The 23,037-nt window shown below is 39.6% G+C and overlaps 1 protein-coding gene across 2 annotated transcripts in view; it reads left to right on the top strand.

Moving 5' to 3' along the window:
- The first annotated feature begins 789 nt into the window (after positions 1–789).
- Positions 790–23,037, top strand: part of Cfap299 (cilia and flagella associated protein 299) — a 489,548-nt gene continuing 467,300 nt past the window's right edge. For both annotated transcript variants that reach the window (XM_038340915.1, XM_038340182.1), the window contains exons 1-2: positions 790–900; positions 20,520–20,650. In XM_038340915.1, the coding sequence (XP_038196843.1) occupies positions 790–900; positions 20,520–20,650 (242 nt within the window). The remainder of the gene's footprint in view (positions 901–20,519; positions 20,651–23,037) is intronic.

Genomic DNA, 23,037 nt, shown 5'->3' with positions numbered 1-23,037 from the left:
AGATTTCATTGTAGATGGTTGTGTGCCATCCTGTGGTTGCTGGGAATTGACTTCAGGTCCTCTGGAAGAGCAGCTAGTGCTCTTAATCTCTGAGTCATCCCTCCTGCCCCTACTCACAGTATTTTTATTTTAATGAGGAAATAGAAATATAAGACAATGCCAAGTGTTCTCATGGCATACATAGTTGCATGATCAGGATTCCCCCCATTTTTTGAAGAACAGGAAGGGTCAGGGAGGCAAGATTTTTCATTGTTCACTTGCTGAATTTTAAATAACAAAAAGTAAAGGAAATGAAAGTCAGAACCTAGGGACAAGGAGGTCTTTAAAGATCCTGTCATTAGGCTGTTTCGTTTGGGAAGTTTATACATTGTCCCTTAAACTCAAACGTAACAATAACTTGCCTTAAGTTGTAACGCATAAACCTGAACAATAACACGCGTGAATTTTGCTGCTGATGTAGACAGCAAGACTATTTCTCCTGGATTTCTGTGACATTCTTACAAGATACTTACAGCAAACACTGAGCACGCCCATTTTGACAGAACACCCTAGAGATGCTGTGTTTTTTAAGCCTTGGGTGGAAGATCGCATCGCAGGACTGACTTTGCCCTGGACCGGTTCTCGGGATTTAGTCAGGCGGAAGCCGACGTGGGAACCGACTAGGGCGGGATTAATGCAAGGCTCCCGCCCGCCCCCACCGGCCTAAGTGAATAGTCCCGCCCCCAGCTTCGGTTGCTAGGGACGCTCCGCCCTAGGCTTCGGTCGCTAGGGACGCATAGTGTAGCCGCGATGGATCAGGACGAGGGGCTGACGGCCGTGGACAACATCGTCACTCAATTCAACACCTATGAAGACTTCCTGGACTCGCAGATCACCACTATAGACCTGTATTACCTGGAGGTAAGTGCCCGGTCACCGGACGAGCCGCGGCGGGGCTCGGTTGCCCCCTGGCGGCAGTGGCGCGGATGGTCTTCCAGAAGCTTCCTCTGCAGCCTCCCTGAGTCCCAGGCCCTCCAAGTGCTGGTGTGCAGCACTAACCGGAGGCTGTGTGATTCAGGGTCCTTGTGAAATAGTAGGACGGAAGGAAGAGAGAAAACGGTGGGAACCGGTTGCTGTGTGCACCTGAGGACAGAGCAGCGGGAAAACCGCAGTTGCTGTGTTCTGCAAGCCCCAGACCCACAGCCCGGGAGGGCCCCAAGCTGTCAGCTCCCTTTCAGGACAAAGAGAACAAGCGCCATTCTCGGGGTTCAGCCACAGCCACAGAGAAGTCTGGGAAGGTTTTGAACCTGGCCAACTCCATCTCTCCTGTGCAAGGCAAGACAGTCTTGTAACATTTTAGAATACCTACCATTTTTTAAAATTCCTCCAATTGTATCAGTGTTCTACTTATACGAGGACCACTTGATAACTTTTTTTTTGTTTGTTTGTTTTGTTTTGTTTTTCGAGACAAGGTTTCTCTGTGGCTTTGGAGCCTGTCCTAGCTCTTGTAGACCAGGCTGGTCTCGAACTCACAGAGATCCGCCTGCCTCTGCCTCCAGAGTGCTGGGATTAAAGGCGTGCGCCACCACCGCCCGGCCTTGATAACTTGTTTGAAAAATGTTTTGCTTTAAAATATATTATGTGCCATGGTATGGAAATAACCTTAGCTGAACAGAATTTGTTCTTTTTGGAATTATTTGTGAAGATAAGTGTAAATGGTATTTCTAACAAAACATGATTTAAAACAACAACAACCAAGCTTTTAAGTGTATTACACAGATAACTTTTGCAACTGCAATTGTGTGTACAGACACATACTTAAAAAAAAATCAGAGGACAACTTGGAGTAGGTTCTGAACTTGTATTCTATAGGTCCAGGGATTGAACTCAGGTCGTCAGGCTGAGCAACAAGTCCCTTTTCCCACTGAGCCATCTCCCTGCCTGTTAGACAATTGTTTTTCACCCACAGAAGTTATTTTCAATTATTCTTTACATCTAAGACACTGAAATGAAGCAAAAAAGTGCTGCTTTTCTATGTTTACAAACTTTCAAATGTTAAAAAGAATCCCACAAAAAAATTAAAATGTGAGTAGTGACTATCTTAATAAACTCATCTTTGTTGCCCAGATCAAACAAACTTAAGGCTAATAGTATTAGAACAGATTTCATATATATATCACCGATATTCAGATGAGAAACTAAAAGTGTTGATGTTGATTGGAGGTGAGAAATTACTGTGTTGTGTTCCACCAGTCGGGACTTTAGAAATCTCCAGAACAGAGAATGGGAACATTGTTGAGGGAATGACATGTGCTCTTAAATCTGGATCTTTTAACTTTGCTGAAATAATAGGGAGTTGAGTAATGATACTGGAGCAACTATATATTGCGGTGGTTGATTATTTCCTTCTAGGGATCAAACCCAAGTCACCAGGCATAGGGGTTTGTGCATTTACGTCATGAGCCATCTAATGACACGTAACACGCATTGGCTGCAGACACTTACCGACGATCTCCAATGCGGCTGCAAGGTAATTGCCAATTTAAGTCACATGGAAATTAGACTCCACAGCATTCCATCAGTAATACCACAGGCGGTCTACTCATAGAGCATTCTATTTCAAGTAAATCCTTTTCTTCCTTCCTTCCTTGCTTTTCTAGTAATATTTCATGCTATCCTGGGTCTGCATTTGCCAAGGCTTGGAGGGTATTTATTAGGTCCCACTGTGCTGGTTTCAGCCAGCAGGATACCGACAAGAGGTCAGAGAGTTGGAAGACAGTGGTTAGAGGATTTATTCCCTGTCATCTCCTACGGGCTGTGGTTGGCAATTGGCCGCTTTCCTTAGATTTGTTTGGCCATCTTCTCTGTCGTGAGTTCCATCCCCCTTTCCAGGCCCTGGCAGCATCTGTTGTAGGAACTTCTTCCTCCCCATCTCCTGGTGTGTGTAAAGGTGTTAATCATGGTTTCTGATATTGCTTGCACCAGGATGGGTCACCACGCTTTGTTGGTTTCCCTGAACTCTGTCCGTATCATTGTTAGTGCCATTATTGTTTACAGCCACTCCTTTGAGTTTGCCCAATAACTTGCTGCCATACGACCCTAATCTCTGTCACTGTTTAACGTTTCAAATATACATTAAGTATGCAAGTATTGTATGCATATAATAATCACAATACATCTTACAAGAAGCTTGTTCAGGAAGAAAGGGAGATGGGGGAGATACGATGACACCATCTGAAGTATCTGATGAGCTGAGGATGCAGAGCACGGTTTTGGAAGATGAAAGTAGCAGTTTTCCATCACGTATCCTCTCGTGTTTACTAGAAAACGACAAAACTTTGAAACAGCTTTATTGCAGTAGCAGCCAACAAAATTATCTTTGCTGAGCTAATTAACAATATTTATTATATGTTAGTATCATCAAATTAAACTAATCACTTCAGTGAGTGTACAAATCATTGTAAAAAGCTTCAAGTTTGCTAAGCTATGGCTCCCAGATTCTCTTCTGATCACACGTCCCTTTGACTAAGCATAGCCCTTCATTTCCGAATGAGGCTGTTCCGCCTGTGACTACTGGAAAAACAAATGTCCCAGTTGAGTTGCTTTCCTCGGGTAAGAGGTGGAAAGATGTTAAGATTAAAAACTTCTCCAGACAATGGATCTCAAGCTTCCTGTCATGCTTGAGGCCCTGGGTTCAATCCCCAATACTGGCAAAGCAAAACACACACACACACACACACACACACACACACACACGAAACAAACCCCAACCAAGTAAACAAAAAAACAGTTAAACAGTTCTAGATAGAATTGTAAATTATAGGTAAAACTGTAGGGAAAAATTTAGTAAGTTTACCATGATTTTATAATAAGCCAACAATTAATAACAACTATTCAAAGTAGTTTCACATTATTATTATACAAAAATGTTGTTCCTTTTGAAAAAAAAATCTTACAGTACTTCCCCCATGTAGAAATATCAAATTACCTCACAATTATGAATTTTGACCAGAGAAGAAACTTAACCAAGAATAGTCTTAACATGTCTGAAATCTTATCGTGAGGATAAAAGTCAGATACTTGAGCCTGATCTCCTTCTCAGTGTCTCAAAGGCATTTACAGAACCCACATTCTGTGTGTTCGCGTCCTTTGTCATTCGGTTCTTAGTCATAGCAACTTCAAAAGCTTTGGGTGTTATTATTGGGGCAAGAGGAGGAGTGGAAAGGATTCCCAAGGAGAGTGTGTGAAGTGAGAAGAAAATGGAGCTCGTGAGAAATGCAGATGAGTAGCGATTACGTGTGTCCAGGGCATGGAAGCAGTACCCACGGCCCTCAGTGAGAGGGAAAGCGGGGGAGAAGGAGAAGAATAAGAGAATAGGAAGGTCCAGAAGCTAAAAGCAGCTGGGAAATATAGGTTAAAACCCCTGAAAAATGTTTATACAACGTAGTGGAAACTAAGTCCCATAAATGCTATTATTAAAAGCAGGTGAGGCACCCACCAAACAACTACATCCTACATTTCAGCATCCATGCAGGAGAAAAGTAGAGCAAAACAGTGGAGCATCCAATGGACCACAGGCTGAGGAAGCTGCCATATGGAAGCTTGTGTTCTCATATGGAAGCAGGTGTTCACCTGAATGCAAGCAATGGTTAAGTAAGAAAAGGCACACGAAACCAGAAGGGATTCTATTGGTCGATACTCAAGTACACAGCATCTCTAATGAGGAGTGAAGGAGTCAGAACAGGCTGGAGTCTGGGACGTCCTTTAAAAATTTGTTTGTTGTTTTATATAACAATATACTTACAATATTGTTATCTCTCCTCAAACTCCTCCCAGAGGCCCCCACTTTAATTTTATGCTTATTTTCTCTCTATCTCTAAGAAATGAAACAAACAAAACAAAGTGAAAATGAAACAAAACAAAAACAAAAATGAAAATCAAAATAAACAAAAAATAATTATCTATGAGACAGACATTACCCAAACAAAACTGAACAAATAGCACACACAAAAAAAACATATGAAGTTCATTTTGTGTTGACTGAATAACCCTGGGTTTGGGGCTCGCCCTGCAGTGCAGCTGATATACCCAGCAGCACTTTTTGAGAGAAAAGTGCCTTTTCCTGGCAGGTATAAACTGAAAGTAGCTTCTTGGTTGGGACTTTGTTTACCTCCGATCGCTAGTGCTGGAATTTTGCCTGGTTTGACTCTGTGTAGATCTTATGTATGCTGTCATAATCTCTGAGACTTCATTTGTGTACCAGTCCTGTCATGTTTGGAAAATGCTGGTTCCTTGGAGTTATCCATCCACTGTGAATCTTAGAATCTTTCCTCCTCCTCTTCTGTATTTTTCATAGAGACATAAAAAGTATAGTTTAAACATTTAATTGAATGCCAACAGCAAGCAATAATGAGTAATATGAAGTAAATTACCTCCTATCTGCTATGCCTGGGAGAAGCATAAGAACACACAAAAAGCCAATTCCATGTTTTGAAGAAACTGAGATCACAAGATATTTGTCTTGTTTTCTTGGAATGTTCTCACAAGCCCTCAGAAGTCTCTTCATGATTCAACTCCTGGGCCGTGTTCTGACACTCCCATTTAGAGCTGAGTGCTCCAATATCCCTCACTGTCTTCACATTGTCCATTTGTGTGTCTCTGTGTTAATTTTCATCCACTACAAGAAGCTTCTCTTATGAGGGTTGAGAGATACTCTGATTTATTGGTACAGCAATATACCATCAGGACTCATTTTATTGCCCTGTTCCTTTAGTAGCTTTTTTTCTAGGACCATTACCTTTCTAGTTTCAAGTTATTTTTGTCATGTTAGCAGTGCCAGGTATGGCTTCCATTTCATGGAGTAGGCATAAATACAACAAGAAAGTGGTTGGTTGCTCCTATAACGTTTGTGCCGCGATCACACCATTATATCTTTCAGGCAGGTCTCTGTTTCAGGTCACAGGGTTTGTACCTGGGTGCTGTCTGCTCTCCTCCAGCAGAGTGCAGAGTACCTTTTAGCTCCATGAATGCTGGTCAGTTAGGGGTGAAGCTTCTATTTGGGCATCAGCGCAACTTCTTGATATTCCATTACATGATTAATTTATAGGTCATTACCATAATGTTAAGGAGAGTAACCAATATCATTGGTACGAGTCCTTGAAGCTTTTGGGGAGTCTTTTGTTGGTTAACAGTTGAACAAGATATAGCCCGTTCCTAATACTGGAGGTTTTACTTGGTGGCATAAGATGTCTCGTTGGAGAATTGTCTCTGTCATTATATGGTGATTCCACTTAAGTTCCTTTCATATATGTATACATTTAAGAAAGCTTCCGCAGTAGTAGGTTTCCATGTGGTTTTTCAGAAGGTCTTTAGTGTTCCTTGTGTCTCCCAGCATTTTCTCCTTTACCCTTCTATTACAATTTAATCCTCCTATTTTAGTTTTCCCTTTATCTTACTATAACACTACAATCTTTCTCCTTCCTTAAAGACTCCTTCTCTCTGCCCACTTCTGTCCCTTGCTGGCGACCTAACCTCTGTAATTATTTGGATTGAAACACACACACACACACACACACACGCACGCACGCACGCACGCACACATATTAAAAGCTAGTATTCACATATAAGAGAAAAATGCATATTTGAATTTTTGTGTTTGGGTTATCATACTCAGGTTGATTGTTTCTAGCTCTATCCATTTAACTCATTCAAATCATAATTTCTTTTTTCTTAACAGCTGAATAATAATTCCATTGTATAAATACACTATATTTTCATTTTACATTCATCAATTGATCAACATCCAGGCTGTTTCTAGTTTCTGATAATGAATAGCTCAACACTGAACATGGATGAGCTAATACTTCTGTAATAAGTTATGGAGTTTTTGGTTACATGCCCCAGAATGGTAAGGCTGAATCTTATGGCAGATATATTTTAAGGTTTTGAGGAACCTAAACACTAAAGTACATAGTGGCCACACCATTTTGCATTCCCACCTGCAGTTAAGATGTCTTCTCCTTTCTTCATAACCTCGCAGCATGTGCTGTTATTTATTGATCTTGGCCACTCTGATTGGTGTAAAATGAAGTTCCAAAATAGTTTTTATTTGTATTTCCTTGGTGGCTAAGGATATTGAACATTTTAAAAATTGTTTGATGTGGGATTCCCCTCTGTATGCTGTGAATACCATTAGTTAATAAAGAAACTGTCTTGAGCCTGTGATAGGGCAGAAAAGAACTAGGCAAAGAAAACTCAACTGAATGTTGGGAGAAGAAAGGCAGAGTTTAGAGATGCTATGTAGCCCTGCCAGAGATAGATGGATAGAACTTCATCTGGTAAGGCACAGGAATGTGGTGATACACAGATTAATAGAGATGGGTTAATTAAGATGTAAGAGTTAGCCAATAAGAAGCTAGAGCTAATGGGCCAAGCAGTGATTTGAGTAATATAATTTCTATGTGTTTATTTCTTGGCTGAGCAGCCAGGAACCAACAAGCGGTTTTCTCCAACAATTGTTTCTCAGCCATTTGTGTCTTATCTTTTGAGAAGTTGGTTTCATTTTATACCCCTGTTTAAACTGGTCTTTTTGTTTTCTTGATGTTCAGGATTTTTTTTAATTCTTTAAATATTCTAGATATTAACCCTTTATCAGATGTGTGATTGTTAGAGTCTTTTTGTTAGAGTCAAGGATGCCACTTGGCTTAAATGATGCTTTCCGTTGCTGTACAGACTTTTTTTTTTTAAACCTTCACAAGGTTCTATTTATTAAATGTTGTTCTTGGTGCCTGTGTTAATAGTGTTCCGCTCAGAAAGTCTTTTCCTGTGCTAATGCATTCAACCCCATTCCCTGCTTCTCTTTTGTCAGATTCAGGATATCTTATTGAGGCCCTTGATCCATCTAGAGTCAAATTTTGTGGAAAACATGGATCTATTTTCAGTTTTCTTTATGTAGTCAAAGAGTTTGATTCAGCACCATTTGTTGAAGATACCTTTTTCCCCACTGTGAATTTCAGGTTTCTTTGTTAAAAATCATGTCTATAGATGTGTGAACTTATATCTGGGTCTTAAATCTATTCCATTCATCAACTGCTCTGTTTTCATGCAGATAAGAAACTCTTTTTATTACTGTAGTTCTGCAATTCAGCTTGAGATCTGGGATGGTGAAACCTTTTCAGGAGTTCTCTTATTACGGTGGTTTTAGCTATCTATACTTTTTTGTGTTTACATGTAAAGCTGGATACATTATGTTTTCAATTTCTATAAAGAATTGTGCTAGAATTTTTATGGAAATTCCATTGAATATGTGGAAATTTTTTTTGGTAGGATGGTCAAATTCATAGTATTAATCTTACTTATGATGTCTGCTTCAAAGTCCTAACATTTTTATTGTACAAGTCTTTCATTTGCTTGATTAGAGCCATCCATGATATGTTTTTCTGAGCCAGTTGTGAAAGGTTATATTTCCATGATTCTTTTCTCAGTCTATCATTTGTATAGCAGAAGTATACTGGTTTTTTTTATGTGTTTATCTTGTATCCTGCTACTTTGCTGAAGGTGTTTATGCACTGTAGAAGTTTTCTGGTGGAATCTTTGGGTCTTTTATGTCTAAAATCATGTCTGCAAATACTTGAACTTCTATCTTTCCTAATTGTATCCTCTTGATCTCCTTCAGTTGTTATTGCTCTAGCTAAGACTTCAAGTACTATATTGAGTAGATATGAAAAAAGTAGAAAGATAGCCTTGTCATGTTTCTGATTTTAGAGCAAATGCTTTGATTACTATCCACTTAGGATGAGACTGGCCATGAACTTGTTGTAAATTGCCTTTATTATGTAGAGGTATGCTCCTTGTATCTTTAGTATCTCCATGCCTTTTATTATAAAGAGATGTTGGGTTTTGCTCAGTGTCTTTTCTGCATCTAATGAGATGGCCATGTAGTTTCTTTGTTTGTTTGTTAGTCTTTCAGTCTGTGGTGGATTACATACATTTATTTATATATGTTGAACCACCCCTGTGTCTCTGGGATGAAGCCAACTTGATCATGGTAGAAAACCTTTTTGATGTGTTCTTGAATTCTGTTTGAAAGTATTTTATTGCAAATTTTTGTATCTATATTCATAAGAAAAATTGGTCTGTGGTTTTCTTTCTGTGTTATGTCTTGATGTGGTTTTGGTATCAGTGTAATAGTGTCTTTATGAAAATAATTAGGAAATATTTCTTCAGTTTCTATTTTATGTAATGTTCAGGGAGTATTGGCATAAATTGTTTGAAGGTCTGGTAGAATTCTCCACTGAGTTCATTGGACCCTGAGCATTTGTTGGCTGCAGGATTTTATTGGCTGGGAATCACAGTTTTCACTTCACTGCAGGTTATGGGTTTGTTTAAATTGCTTATTTAGTTTTGATTTAACTTTGGTAGGTTCTCTATATCAAGAAATTCATTCATTTCTTTTAGTTTTCCCAGTTTGGTAAAGAACAGATTTTTAAAGTATGCCTTTATAATTTTCAGAATCTCCTTGATGTACTAATAGCTCCAAATTTATCTCAAATTTCATTAATTTGGAACTTTTCTTTCTATCTTTTAGTTAATTTGACTTGAGTTGTCAATCTTATTGGGTTTCACAAAGAACTAACTCTTCATTTCATAGCTTCTTTATAATTTTTTGTTTTGTTTTGTTTCTATTTCATTGATTTCATCCTTGAGTTTTATTATTTCTTCCTGCCTAATCTTTTTTGGGTAATATTTCTTCTTACTTTTCTAGAGCTTTCAATGTCTTTTTCCAATACAGGGTCTCCCTGTAGCTTTGGAGCCTGTCCTGGAACTAGCTCTTGTAGACCAGGCTGGCCTTGAACTCACAAAGATCCCTCTGTTTCCTGAGTGCTGGGATTAAAGGCATGTGCCACCACCGCCTGGCACAAAAGTTTTGTTATTAATATAAGCTCTCTTCAGTATTTTTTTTTGTGTGTGTGGGTACTTGGTCCTATACACTTGCCTCTTAGAATTGCCTTCATTGTGTCCCACAGGTTAAATATGTTATGTTTTTATTTTCATTAAATTAAAAAAGTTTTAAATTTCTTTGTTGATTTCTGTGTTTACACAATATTCATTCAGTAGTGAGTTGTTTAGTTTCTATTAGTTTGTAAACTGTCTGTTATTGTTGATATCCAGCTTTAATCTATGGTGGTCATGTAGGGTTTAGGGTGGTATCTCAATTTTTAAAATATATTTTTGAGCCAGGCAGTAGTGGTGCATGCCTTTAAGCTCAGCACATGGAAGGCAGAGGCAGGCAGATCTCTGTGAATTCAAGGCTAACCTGGTTTCCAGAGTGAGTTCCAGGACAGGCACCAAAGCTAAACAGAGAAACTCTGTCTCAAAAACAAAAACATCTCTCCACACAGTTACATCATCTCTCTCTCAGCTGCATTGACCTTCTACACAGCCGCACATTTTTACAGTTACATCTGTTTTCACAGTTACATTCTCCACACAGCTACAAACCTTCACACTTTTTATTTACATACTCATCTCTCTCTCTCCACACAGCCATGTACGTCTTCCTATGTACATCTCTGCTACACACTCATCTCGCTTCTATATCACTTCATCTTCTATATCTCTCTATGCACTTAGCTGCATCACTCCAAGGTTCTCTCCCACCTCTCTCTCTCTCTGCATATTCCTTTCAGTGCATGCACGCTTGCCCATGCACATGTGCGCGCACACACACACACACACACACACACACCTTGCACCTCTACTACTCTTTCCTATATCTCACATACTTCTTTCTCCCATCATAATCTCCCCTCTTACAGCTCTCCTGCTTCTCCTCATGGCCAAATTTATTATTCTAGCAACTTTGAAATATAGAATATATATATATATTTTTTACTATATATTATTTTGTATTGTTGGTAGAGTTTTCTGTCCCACCAGGTCCTGCAGCCTTTCAGTCCCTAAGAAACACACAGAGGTCTACATTAATTATAAGCCTATTATCTCAGGCTTCTAATTAACACTTATAACTTATATTAACCCATAATTCTTATCTGCATTAGCCACGTGGCTTAGTACCTTTTATCAATGAGACATTCTCATCTTGTTCCCTCTGCATCCGGGTGATGACTGCAGACTGACCCTTTCCTCTTTTTGGAATTCTTCTGTTTTGGTTGCCCCACCTATACTTCCTGCCTGGCTACTGGCCAATGAGCATTTTATTAAACCAATACAGTTGTCAAATCTTTACATGGCACAAGACCATTGTCCCACAGCACTCCCCCCTTTTTTTCAAAATAAGAACTCTGAATCTAACCTCCTTTGTTTAACTTTTTTCCTGACCATTATCCACAATGACTTGTAACCAACATTATAAACAAAGGCAAACATCAATAATCTACTTTTTGGAAATGTGGGTGTAGTTTTCTAGGATACTTGCTGCTGATTGGGGGCAATGATAATCTTATGGGGAACTAAAGAAAATTGAGAATTATGATCAAGTCCTGACTGGAATATTCTGTGAGGCTTGATCACCTCAGCCAGCAGTCTTGAGGCTATTCTGGATGTAGAACTCAGAGTTCTGGGCTGTTTGCCCCTATCAGCAATTTCTCGGGGGTTCTTCCTTGATCAAACCTGATTTTTCTTATCCTAGAATGAGTCCACAGCCTCCCATTTCCTGTGGAAAAAAAAGCAAAACTTTTTCTCCAAAGTAACGTATCTTTTGATTTAAAATTTGAAGTCGAGGTGTTTTCAAAATACATATGATAGATTAATCTAGCAGCATTTATAATCAAATGTCTTTTAGCAGCTGTTGCTCCTTTCTCAGTCATCATGCAATTCAAAGACAACACAATAACATACAGTATCCAGATTCTCTATGTATTTTCCGTCTTTATGTGGTTTCATTTTAAACTCTATTTCTTTTATTTTTACTTTTAATTTTTGGTTTTTAAAGACAGCGTTTTTCTTTGTGTTTTTGGCTGTCCTGGAACTCACTTTGTAAATCAGTCTCTCCTTGAACTCACAGAGATCCTCCTGCCTCTGCCTTCCAAGTGCTGGATTAAAGATTTGTGCCACCATACCCAAATACTCTTTCTTTCTTTCTTTCTTTCTTTCTTTCTTTCTTTCTTTCTTTCTTTCTTTCTTTCTTGGACTTTATTGTTTTTCTTTTCCCTCCCAAGCTTACACATATTTTAAACATATATTTTTAAACATACTGTAAACCATCTAGAGGTTTTTTTTTATTTGACTCTATCTTTTCTGACCACATGAGTCTTAATTTGCTATGCGATATGGCTAGGATTAAAGCTGTGGCTTTGATGACTGGATCCACCCCACTCTTTAGCTTTCTGTGTCTGGTTTTATGGCAGAGGTATCAGCAGGAGCCAAGAAGCATGCTGTCAGCCATTCATAAAATACCATTTAAGTGTTTGGTAGTGGGGCCTCTTAAAAGAGCTGCAAGGTTTTTTTTCACCTAAAGCTGAGTCAGCAAGCCTCTCATAAATGAGACACACTTGCCTGTAGCAAACAGAGCCCACCTGAGAAAATGCTGCTACCAAGAAGCCATGCTTAACTCTGTCCTTTTGTGTCTGAATTACTTCTCAAGCTCTCTTGGGTTTTATGTGGATATAATTGTCCATGTTGGCACCATTTGTTGGGAAAGTAAAAGGATCTGTGACTTCCCAAGATCAAATTCGTGGCAAGGGTCATTACTCTGATCCTCAGAAACAGGCTTCTATGATAAATGATAAACACACCTTGTCCTTATGTAGCACAGCAGCTTTAAATGCTTAGGACACGATTCAGGAGGAAAGAAATTGATGGAGGCGGGTCTTCTATCAATCTGTTGATTTCATTGGCTAATTAATAAAGAAAACTGCTTGGCCTAATAGGTTAGAACATAGGTGGGTGGAGTAGACAGAACAGGAAGAAGGAAGTGAGGTAGATGGCTCAGTCAGATGCCACGCCTCTCCTAAGTTAGTCAGACTGCCGTGCCTCTCCTCAGTGAGAGAGATGCCATGAAGCCAGCCACCAGGCCAGATGCAATGAAGCTCCAGCCCAAGATGGACGTACGCTAGAATCCTTCCGGTAAGACACCACTTCATGGTGCTACACAGATTATTAGAAATGGGTTAAAGCAAGATGTGACTAAGAGGCTGAAACTAATGGGTCAGGCAGTATTTAAAAGAATACAGTTTCCGTGTAATTATTTTGGGGCTAAGCTAGCCCGGCGATCAGGAGCAGGGCTGCAGGAAAACAGCCCACAGCCCCTCACTACAGGAAATAAATTTGAATAATATATTAGGGTTAAACAGGGCCATAGAGTCTTGATTATGTATAGTATATGTTTTCTTTAATTTTTTTAACTGTGAAGGAGCTAACTACAGAGAAACATTTCATTGTATGGGCTGCTAAAATAAACCAACATAAAGGTATCTTTTTTTATATTTTTAAAATTTCCATCTCCTCCCCTCCTCCTCCCCCTTCCCTCCCCTCCCCTCCACCCATACCCCCCTCCCTCCCTCTCCAGGCCAAGGAGCCATCAGGGTTCCCTACTCTATGTTAAGACCAAGGTCCTTCCAACTCCCCCCAGGTCCAGGAAGGTGATCGACCAAGCTGAGAAGGCTCCCACAGAGCCCGTCCATGCAGAAGAATCAGAGCCCAGCACCATTGTCCTTTGCTTCTCAGTCAGCCCCCACTGTCGGCCACATTCAGAGAGTCCGGTTTGGTCGCATGTTCCATCAGTCCCATTCCAACTGGAGTTGGTGATCTCCCATTAGTTCTGTCCCACCGTCTCCATGGGTGAACGCACCCCTCACGGTCCTGACTTTCTTTCTCATGTTCTCTCTCCTTCTGCTCCTCATCAGGACGTTGGGAGCTCAGTCCAGTGCTCCAATGTAATCCTCCTGGATACTGGAAGTAGACACGATCAACATAAAGGTATCTTGACTTCAGAATTTAGTCTAAGGATAGGCTGATTGGGAAAAGAGGTTCTGCTTTTGTTTCCACAGAAGATAAGAACCCATGAATTAATTCCAGACTAATGTGGTTTGATGCACCAAGACCTTTGTAAAAGGTCACCATGAACACCCCCAAAATACTTTGACCAACATAAAGCAGGAAGCAGTTTGGAGAGAACTATGCCCAAATTCCCAAATATTGTTTATAAATGTTTATTTACATTTAAAGGGGAATATGACATAGAGATGAATACTTTGTATCAGTATGGATCTTGATTTATTGATACAAATTCTAGTTCAATTTTTTATATGTATATTTCTGCTCTTGAGTAAGGTATTATGTTTGTGCAACTCATTTAAAAATGCAATGTATACTTAAAATATAGGTTAATAAAGAGTTATCTATAATAGTCAAGCTTGTAGTCATGTTAGTTAAGTTTTCTAGATATATAGAAATATATTTCAGTTAGGTATTCTTCAAATCTTTCAGAGACCTTCATTAATATGGCATTTAAAATGTTTTAAGAACTTAGAACTTTTCATAACAATGAGGCACATCTGCTCCTGGAAGCGCCAATCTACTTCAAGAGGATGGTGAGCATCAAAGAGGCTCCTTATGGAGTTTCCTAGCCATTTGGGCAAGAAACTGCTCTTGCCTGGACTACTAGAACTGGACATGCAGGACCCACAGTGAAATGACTGCGAAAGTTGCCTAAAGAAGGTGAGATAGTCCTTCAGGATTCCTGCTTCATGAAAGAGACTGCCAGGCATTATGAAGGACACAGAAGAAAGTGACTGAAAACTGCCAATATAGGCAGTAATTTCCTGCTTCATGGAAAAGTCTGCCAGATACTATGGGCCTGTAGGCTGAAGATGGATGCCCCAATGGTACAGAAGAACTTTGGGTGACTGTCCAGGTAGCTAGATGTCTCTGTCAATTCTAGAGTTTTTGAAGTGTCTTACAATGTACTTCTGGTTTACTTAGGTAATATTATATATTTCTGGAGTCTTTGATGGAGCTGAAGAATAGATAGTTATAGTTTTCCTTAGTTATAATAAAATATAAAGTAGATATAAATATTGTAACTGTAATTCTTGCTTGATACCTGTCATGTTATATGTAATTTTACTGTTAAAGTTAAAACCTTCCTTTTTATTTAAACAGAAAAGGGGAAGTGGTATGGGAAGTCCTTCTGTATATGTGTTGCTTTTATTGATTAATGAATCAAGAAGGTTACTTGGCTTGTGTTATAGCACAAAGTAGAGGTAGGCAGGGGAAACTAAACTGAATTCTTGGAGAAAGAAGCCAGAGTCAGGGAGATGCCATGGAGCTGCCAGAGGGGAAAGACGTGAGCTGCTGGCTGGAACCTTGCCGATATGTCATGAGCCTCATGATTAAATATAAGCTATTAGAAATGGGTTAATTATAAGAGTAAGCCATAATTATGCAAAGCTGATTGGCCAAGCAGTAACTTAAATAATACAGTTTCTGAGTGGTTATTTTGAGACTGGGGAGCTGGGAACAAATAAGCAGCCTCCTACAACACTGTATAATATATCTTAAGGAAGAAAAACATTTTTAAAATTTTATTTTTGAGATTATAATTCAATTATAACATTATTCCCTCCAAACTGTTCCATATACCCCTCCCCACTAATCTTCAAATTCATGGCTTTTTTAACTTAATTATTATTACATGCATATATCCTAAGTATAATCCATTCAGTCCATGTAATATTATCTGCCTGTGTGTTTTTAGAGATGACCATTAGGTACTGGATAGCCAATTGGTGTGCTCTTCCCTGGGGAGGGCAGCCTCTCCCTTTGCCAGATTTCCTCAAATGTTTTGTGTGGAGTTGAGGTCTGGTGGGCTTTTGTTCATCCAATTTGGCATGTTCATTGTTGTCATCCTTGTTGAGTTCATGTATGGGCAGTCAATGTTGTTTAGATTTGATGGGTGTAGCTTCTGATACAACTAGGAGACACAATCTCACAACAACAGTGGCTGCATTAATCATTTAAAGGCAAGTTAAATAAACAGGCAGATACAGAGTAGGATATTAGATTGACCTCAGCCTATTTTAATAACTTGACTGTTAGGGCCATCTGACAGAAATCCTCTTGCTTCAAGTGTGTGAGTCTCCACATATTGCTCTAATAGAATGTTTATGTGCTTTATAAGTTGGACTCAAGTATAATTCAACTCCAGTGTGTTTCATTATTAATTTTCTCTCTGAATGATTCTCCCATTTTTGAAAGTGGGGTATTGGAATCTCTGATTTTCAATGTGTTGCAATTTATCAATTTATCTTCCATTTCAGAACTTTTAACATTTGTTTTGTATAGTTTAAGTGCAAGTGCACCAATGTTTGATACACACACACACACACACACACACACACACACACACACACTACTTCTGCTTTCTTTTGGTTTCTATTGGCATTGGGTATCTTTTCCGTTCTTCCACTTTCAGTTACTTTAAACGTGAGATGGTTGGCAGTACATAATTGGATTTTACTTCTGCATTTGTCCAGTCAATCTATTCTCTTCTCTTTATGTTTATTTGATAAGTTAGCCCATTTACATCCAAGGTAGTTACTGATGCATAAAGTTTTTCGACAAATATTTTATTAATGATATTATGCTTTTTTATTATTTACATATTTCTTACTCTCTAACCTGTGATTTTTGGGTGAGCCAGCTGGTAATAGCTCTGGCAGGTAGAACTTGAATTTGGATTCTCCATTACAGCTGGGATTCTTGCTGCCTTGACCTAAGGTCAGGTGGATCAGTTGACTTGGCTTTACTGTATGAAGAAACCACTGGGTAAACTCTGCAACCAAGGCATCACCACTAAGTCAGATTTAAGTAATAGGGCATCTTTGTAGCTCAGGCAGTACTGATAATTTGCGTTAAGCAGTAATAATGTTGTGGAAAGTACCCTTGGGATGATGAAGTAGCCCATCTCTATGATGGGAGCAACTGGTATATGGAATGCATAGTTGTGGTTTGCCCTTTTGCCTATACAGGGCCAATGAAAGAAACTTTGAAGCCAGGCTGTGTACTATTTTATTTTATTTTTTTTTAGATTTTATATTTTTTATTTAAAAAATTAATTTCCATACTAGCTCCAGTTCCCCCCTCTTTCTCTTGCCCCATACTTCCCCCCATCCTACTCCTGTTCACTGCTCAGAGGAGGTAAGGCCTCCCTTGGGGAGACAACAAAGCCTGGTATACCAAGTTGAGGCAGGACCAAACCCCTCCTCGCTGTATCAAAGCTGAGCAAGGCATACCTCCATAGGGAATGGGCTCCAAAAAGTCAGTTTATGTACCCAGGATAAGTCCTACTTCCAGGCCTCCCCCCAACAGATCAAGTCACATAAGTGTAAATATACCACATTTTCTTTATCCATTTTTTAGTTGAGGCACCTCTAGATTGTTTCCAGGTTCTGGCTATTACAAATAATGCTGCTATGAACATAGGTGAACAAATGTCTTTGTGGCATGATTGTGCATCCTTTGGGTATATACTTAGGAGTGGTATTACTAGATCCTGAGGTAGATTGATTCCCAGTTTTTTGAGAAAACATCATACTGATTACCCAGGTGGCTGTAAATTTTGCATTCCCACCAGCAGTGGAGGAGTGTTCCTCCTACTCCACATCCTCTACAACATAAGGTATCATTAGTGTTTTTGATCTTAGCCATTTTGACAGGTGTAGGGTTGTATCTCAGAATCGTTTTGATTTGCATTTCCCTGATGCCTAAAGATGTTGAGCAATTCCTTAAATGTCTTTTGGCCATTTGAGACTCTTCTGTTGAGAATTCTGTTTTGATCTGTACTTCATTTTTTTATTATGAATATCTGTGTTTTTTTTATTTTTCTCATTTTTTTATTCAAGATTTCCATCTCCTCCCCTCCTCCTCCCCCTTCCCTCCCCTCCCTTCCACACATACCCCCACTCCACCCCTCTCCAAAGACAAAGAGCCATCAGGGTTCCCTTCACTATGTTAAGTCCAAGGTCCTCCCAGCTCCCCCTAAGTCCAGGAAGGTGAGCAACCAAATTGACAAGGCTCACAGTGAGCCCGTCCATGCTGTAGAGTTCATGTTCATTGCCATTGTCCTTGGTTTCTCAGTCCTCCTCCACCGTCAGCCACATTCAGAGAGTCCGGTTTGGTCCCCTGTTCCATCAGTCCCATTCCGACTGGACTTGGTGGTCTCCCGTTAGATCTGTCCCACCGTCTCAAAGCACTCCTCGCGGTCCTGGCGTCCTTGCTCATGATCTCCCTCCTTTTGCTCCTCATCAGGACCTTGAGAGCTCAGTCTGGTGCTCCTATGTGGGGCTCTGTCATTTTCTCCATCCAATGCCAGGTGAAGGTTCTATGGTGATATGCAAGATATTCATGAGTATGACAATAGGATCTGGACATTTCTGGCACCCTCTCCTCTGCTGCCCAAGGAACTAGCTGGGGGCGTCTTCCTGGACACCTGGGAACCCCTCTAGAGTCAAGTCTCTGCCTCCCGAGTGCTGAGATTAAAGGCGTGCGCCACCACCACCCGGCTTAGATATCACATTTCTGTTTTTTTTTTTTTTGTTGTTTTTGTTTTTGTTTTTCAAGACAGGGTTTCTCTGCAGCTTTTTTAGAGTCTGTCCTGGACCTAGCTCTTGTAGACCAGGCTGGCCTCGAACTCACAGAGATCCACCTGCCTCTGCCTCCCGAGTGCTGGGATTAAAGGCGTGTGCCACCACCGCCCGGCAGATATCACATTTCTGAATCCGAGGCGAGAGAAAAGAAAAATTATGTACAATTTAAAATTACCTTCGAATTGTCATTCTGATTTTTTGGTATATATATATATATATATTTTTTGGTATATATAGTTGAATAATATTCCTTTAAATCTTGGTAATGGAAAAACTGTTAAGTCTTAACTGTAGTCATTAATGGGATTGAGGGATGGGGAAAAGTCAAGCTGTTTTTTTATAGCCAAGATTCCATCTTAACAAGGTGTGAATCCCTGCGATATTCTTGGGCCTATGCTTGGTTGAATAGTTTGCTATTTAGTGGCATGTTTCTCCAGACACTAGAACTATATTGTCACAGTAGAGATGACAGTGAATAGGGATCCTGCTACATCATGCTGCCATGGCTGACTTTTGTTTGATTCCTAACACCTTTTGCAAATTTGTTGTAATAGATATAAGTATTGCTAGTTTCAGAACTATTCCGATGGTTTTGTCACAAAGGCATGCAAAACTTAGGGTATAAATAACTACAAAAGCGTTTCCAAGGTCCTCAGTGTGTAAAATTCTGTGTGATCACAAGAAGTTTATATTTCTATGGAAGAGGAGTCTTCCAGTCTTGGTGAGTAGAGTCTGCTGTACGAACTCGTTTTAGCAGTGTATTTAATGCGGTTTATACTCAAATTAGGTTTGAAAACAAACCTCAAATCTGCATTGCATTTTCTACTAAAGATTAATTCCACTAGGTGGAGGCATTTGCTCACTTTTGTGGTTCACAGTCACTGACCACAGCAATAGGGAAGTCTGTGAAGTACAACATCTGAAACAGAGCAGCAGCTTCGATGCTCCCATGCCTGGAGCTTTGCATTAGCATGGCCCAGTAAGTGTGTGTAGACCATCCTGCGGTCTTTTAATTCTTAGTAAAGCAACAGGGCTAATGTATAAGTTATTTGATGGGCAGAACAGATTAGTAAAGTAGCATTTTTCATGTTTTTATTTGTTAGTCCTGTATTCATTGCTGATGTCTAAAATATAATATGTGCTGTTTTCATTGTATTTGAAATGTTTCCATGTCATTTAATGTGATTATTTGTTGATAAATGAGTATTTTGTTTAGTAGTTTATATTATTAACATCACAAAACAATATCCAATACATGGAAAAACAAGTATTATTTTTTGAGTATGTCATACACATAATGTTTATGATACAATTCTTAAAGTATCTGAAATACCTCACATTTCCATGGCTAAATCTGTTTCCATCAACTTCAGGCATTTTGTGGCTATCTTCTTGGGTGTTTACTTTTCTGTTCTTACTGGTAAAATCGTTACACAGGAACAATATCCTCTTAGCTAAGTAGGAAATCCATCTGCTCTTCTTTAGCTGCATTTGAAGTCATACTGTTCTGTGTCATCAGCTAATTGACTTAAGTCACTCTGAACACTGAGCTCTCTGAACGCAACCCGTTGTCTTTGTGTGCAGTCGACTCCCAAAGTCTCTCTTTTATGAACACTATTGTCTCTAATTATATTGCTTTAAAGATACACTGTTAATTGTCTACTGCTGTTTGCACAAATTGTTTAAAAACACAACAGATTTTTGTTCTGTGATCCCTTGGAAAAAAGTTGGTGGTCGAAGCTGTTTCTCTTTCATCTTCTATCTCTGGTTAAACGAGAAGACCAAATGTGTCTCATTGTAATGTCAGGAGGCTAGTTTCACATGTGTAATAGCTCTTGTCTCCTTTTAAAGAAGAACACTTGATTTAAACAATCGTTTTGTAAATGTTGAGGACCATTCACCCAGACATCTGCTGGTTGGTTTTCCCCTTAGGATGAAAGCCTGGCTCGCCAGTTGGTGGAGCTAGGTTACCGAGGGACAGGAGAGATTGTGAAAAGAGAAGATTTCGAAGCAAGAAAGGCAGCTATAGATATTGCAAGGCTGGCTGAAAGAACACAGAAAAAGTAAGTCTCCCTGCGCCACATCCAGATCTTGTTAAATCCTAGAGTATTTGGGAAAAACCTCAACCTTTCTCTACTATGATAATTGCGAAAGTTGCTTGGAGCACTAAGACTTGAGATGTCTCAGACCTGACCCTGCAGTCAGGAAGCCGAGGGACTGTCACATGCTTGCTTGCAGTAATGCTGTGTGCCAGTTTAATTTACTAATTCAAGAAATATGAATTCCAAAATATGGTCATTATATCAATAAAGTCATGTTAAAAAGTAACTTACTAGTACTGGTTTTATGCATTTATAAGCGAAAAATATGTGACATTTGCCTTAGAAGTCTTTGTACTTTTGAAGCATATAAACCTTGGCATTGTTTATCATGTTCTTGAATTTCTCAAACACTGATTCGTGTAAAGACAATAACTCTCACTGGTTTTTGTTAATGTGATTACTATGAGGTAATATAAAATATGGATTGAGTAAAATCTACGGAGATATGTAGTTAGGAACTGGAAAGGTAGCTCATGTGGGAAAGGACTCGCCGTGAAAGCATGAGGACTTGAGTTAGATCTTCAGAATCACGTGAAAATCTTAGCATGTGCATGTGTGGGTGATAGCAGTTTGGGGCCAGTGGAGACAGGCAGGTCCTGGTGGCCTAGTCCTGGAATTCTAGAACAGTTGGAGACCCAGTCTCATAAAACCAGGTGGGGAAACTGAGGAGCAACACTTGAGCTTGTGCTCTGGTATCCACAAGTGCATGTCCATACAGGCACGTGCACTTGTACACACGAGCCCACATGTCTACATAGACACATGTGCATATACACAAAGACAGGTAGTGAACAGATATTTTCCTAAGTTGGATTGCATCAAGCTGGTAAAACAGTTTTAAAAATAGTTGTTAAAACAACTGTTTACTTAAGCTTTAAAAGTCATTAAATTTTAAGTACTGGAAATGATAACTACTTAGAAAATACTGAATTATTCTTAGACAAGATATTTTTATATTTTAAATTATCATTTAATTATCAACAATTATCATTAGAAATTTCCCAAGTACGCATAGTAGCATGGACTGGGAGGTGCATGGGTTCTGCAAGGGTACAGCTTTAGATGGTCATTTTAGTGATGATTGTGTTTCAGAACTATATAATCCTACATTTTAACACATTGATATTCAGCAGTTATGCTTTCTATTGTATCCATAGTGCATAAGCTCAAGAGGTTTAATACCATACGTGTTCATAATTTCTACCATCACTGTGACAGCCCTACTCAGTACATCACAAGACTGTAATCTGCCATTGCTTAGGCTCAGTTCTTGTCTTGACCAGGCTCTAAGGCTAACACCCAGCCAATCAGGCTGTTGCTTGTGGTTTTGGGGTCATGGTCCTCATTTTTTTGTGGTTTCTTCTTCTAGAGGCTGTCCATATTTCTGTTCATTTCTCCCATTCCTCCAGCAATAATGGACCATCTTTTGAGTATTTCCTTCTTCCTCTTCTGTGTTATCTTTCCTGGTAAGGCAGGAGAATGTTCTCTCCTTTAATGATTCATGTGATGACCGTGAGCCCATCTAGATGATCCAGGATGGTCTCCTGGTTCAAAAACCTAAACTTCATCACATCTGTAAGGTCCTGTTTTGTATGTAATGTGACAGACTCTTAGCAACAGGGAAATGTCACCCGTAAAGGAAAGTTCTACGAGTCACAGTTGATTTACATAACCCTCAGTACCTTACACACAGTTGGTCACCTCAGCCTCTGATCCTGTTAATTTTTGTAACTATGCAAGTTATATGTATAAATTGTTTCTGTTTTATATAAGACCTCAGATAGATAGCTAGATGGATGGATGGATGAATGGATGGATGGATGGACAGAAGGGGGACAGATGGACGGACAGAGACAGGGAGAGACAGAATTTATTTATATTCATGTCATTTTCTAAGAGATATAAACTATTTCATATTGAGGAGAATTGGTCTAAAGTTTAAGATCCGTCCATATCCCAATGTCCATTTTGTGTCTGAAGATCAAAGTGGATTTTTCTGTGGGATGATATCTTTAACTGTCCGGAGCTGGAAGCCATCAGACTCCTCAAGTGCCAGTCTCGGGAAGCCAGTCCCCACCCAGGGCTCCTAGGAAAGGAAGGCCCTTTCATCTGCCATCTCTTCTGGTAGTCTCTCTTATGGATGTGTCCCATATGTTGCCTCCTGCCCCATGTGGGAACCACTTTGTTCTTTCCCCTGCAAACTCTATTTTGGTGTTGTTGACATCATGGCCAGCAGAGGGAGACCTAGAGCTGAGAAGATTTGCTTAACAAACGGGCACCAAGTGGGAAATGTTTGATCCCATCATCTACTGTTAGATATGTGTGCTCCGACCTGTGCTCCCTTCTCT

Source organism: Arvicola amphibius, chromosome 1 (genome assembly GCF_903992535.2).
Source record: "Arvicola amphibius chromosome 1, mArvAmp1.2, whole genome shotgun sequence".
Classification (NCBI taxonomy): Eukaryota; Metazoa; Chordata; class Mammalia; order Rodentia; family Cricetidae; genus Arvicola; species Arvicola amphibius.
Note: the sequence above shows the minus strand (reverse complement) of the source record. Positions and strands in the feature narration are given on the sequence as shown.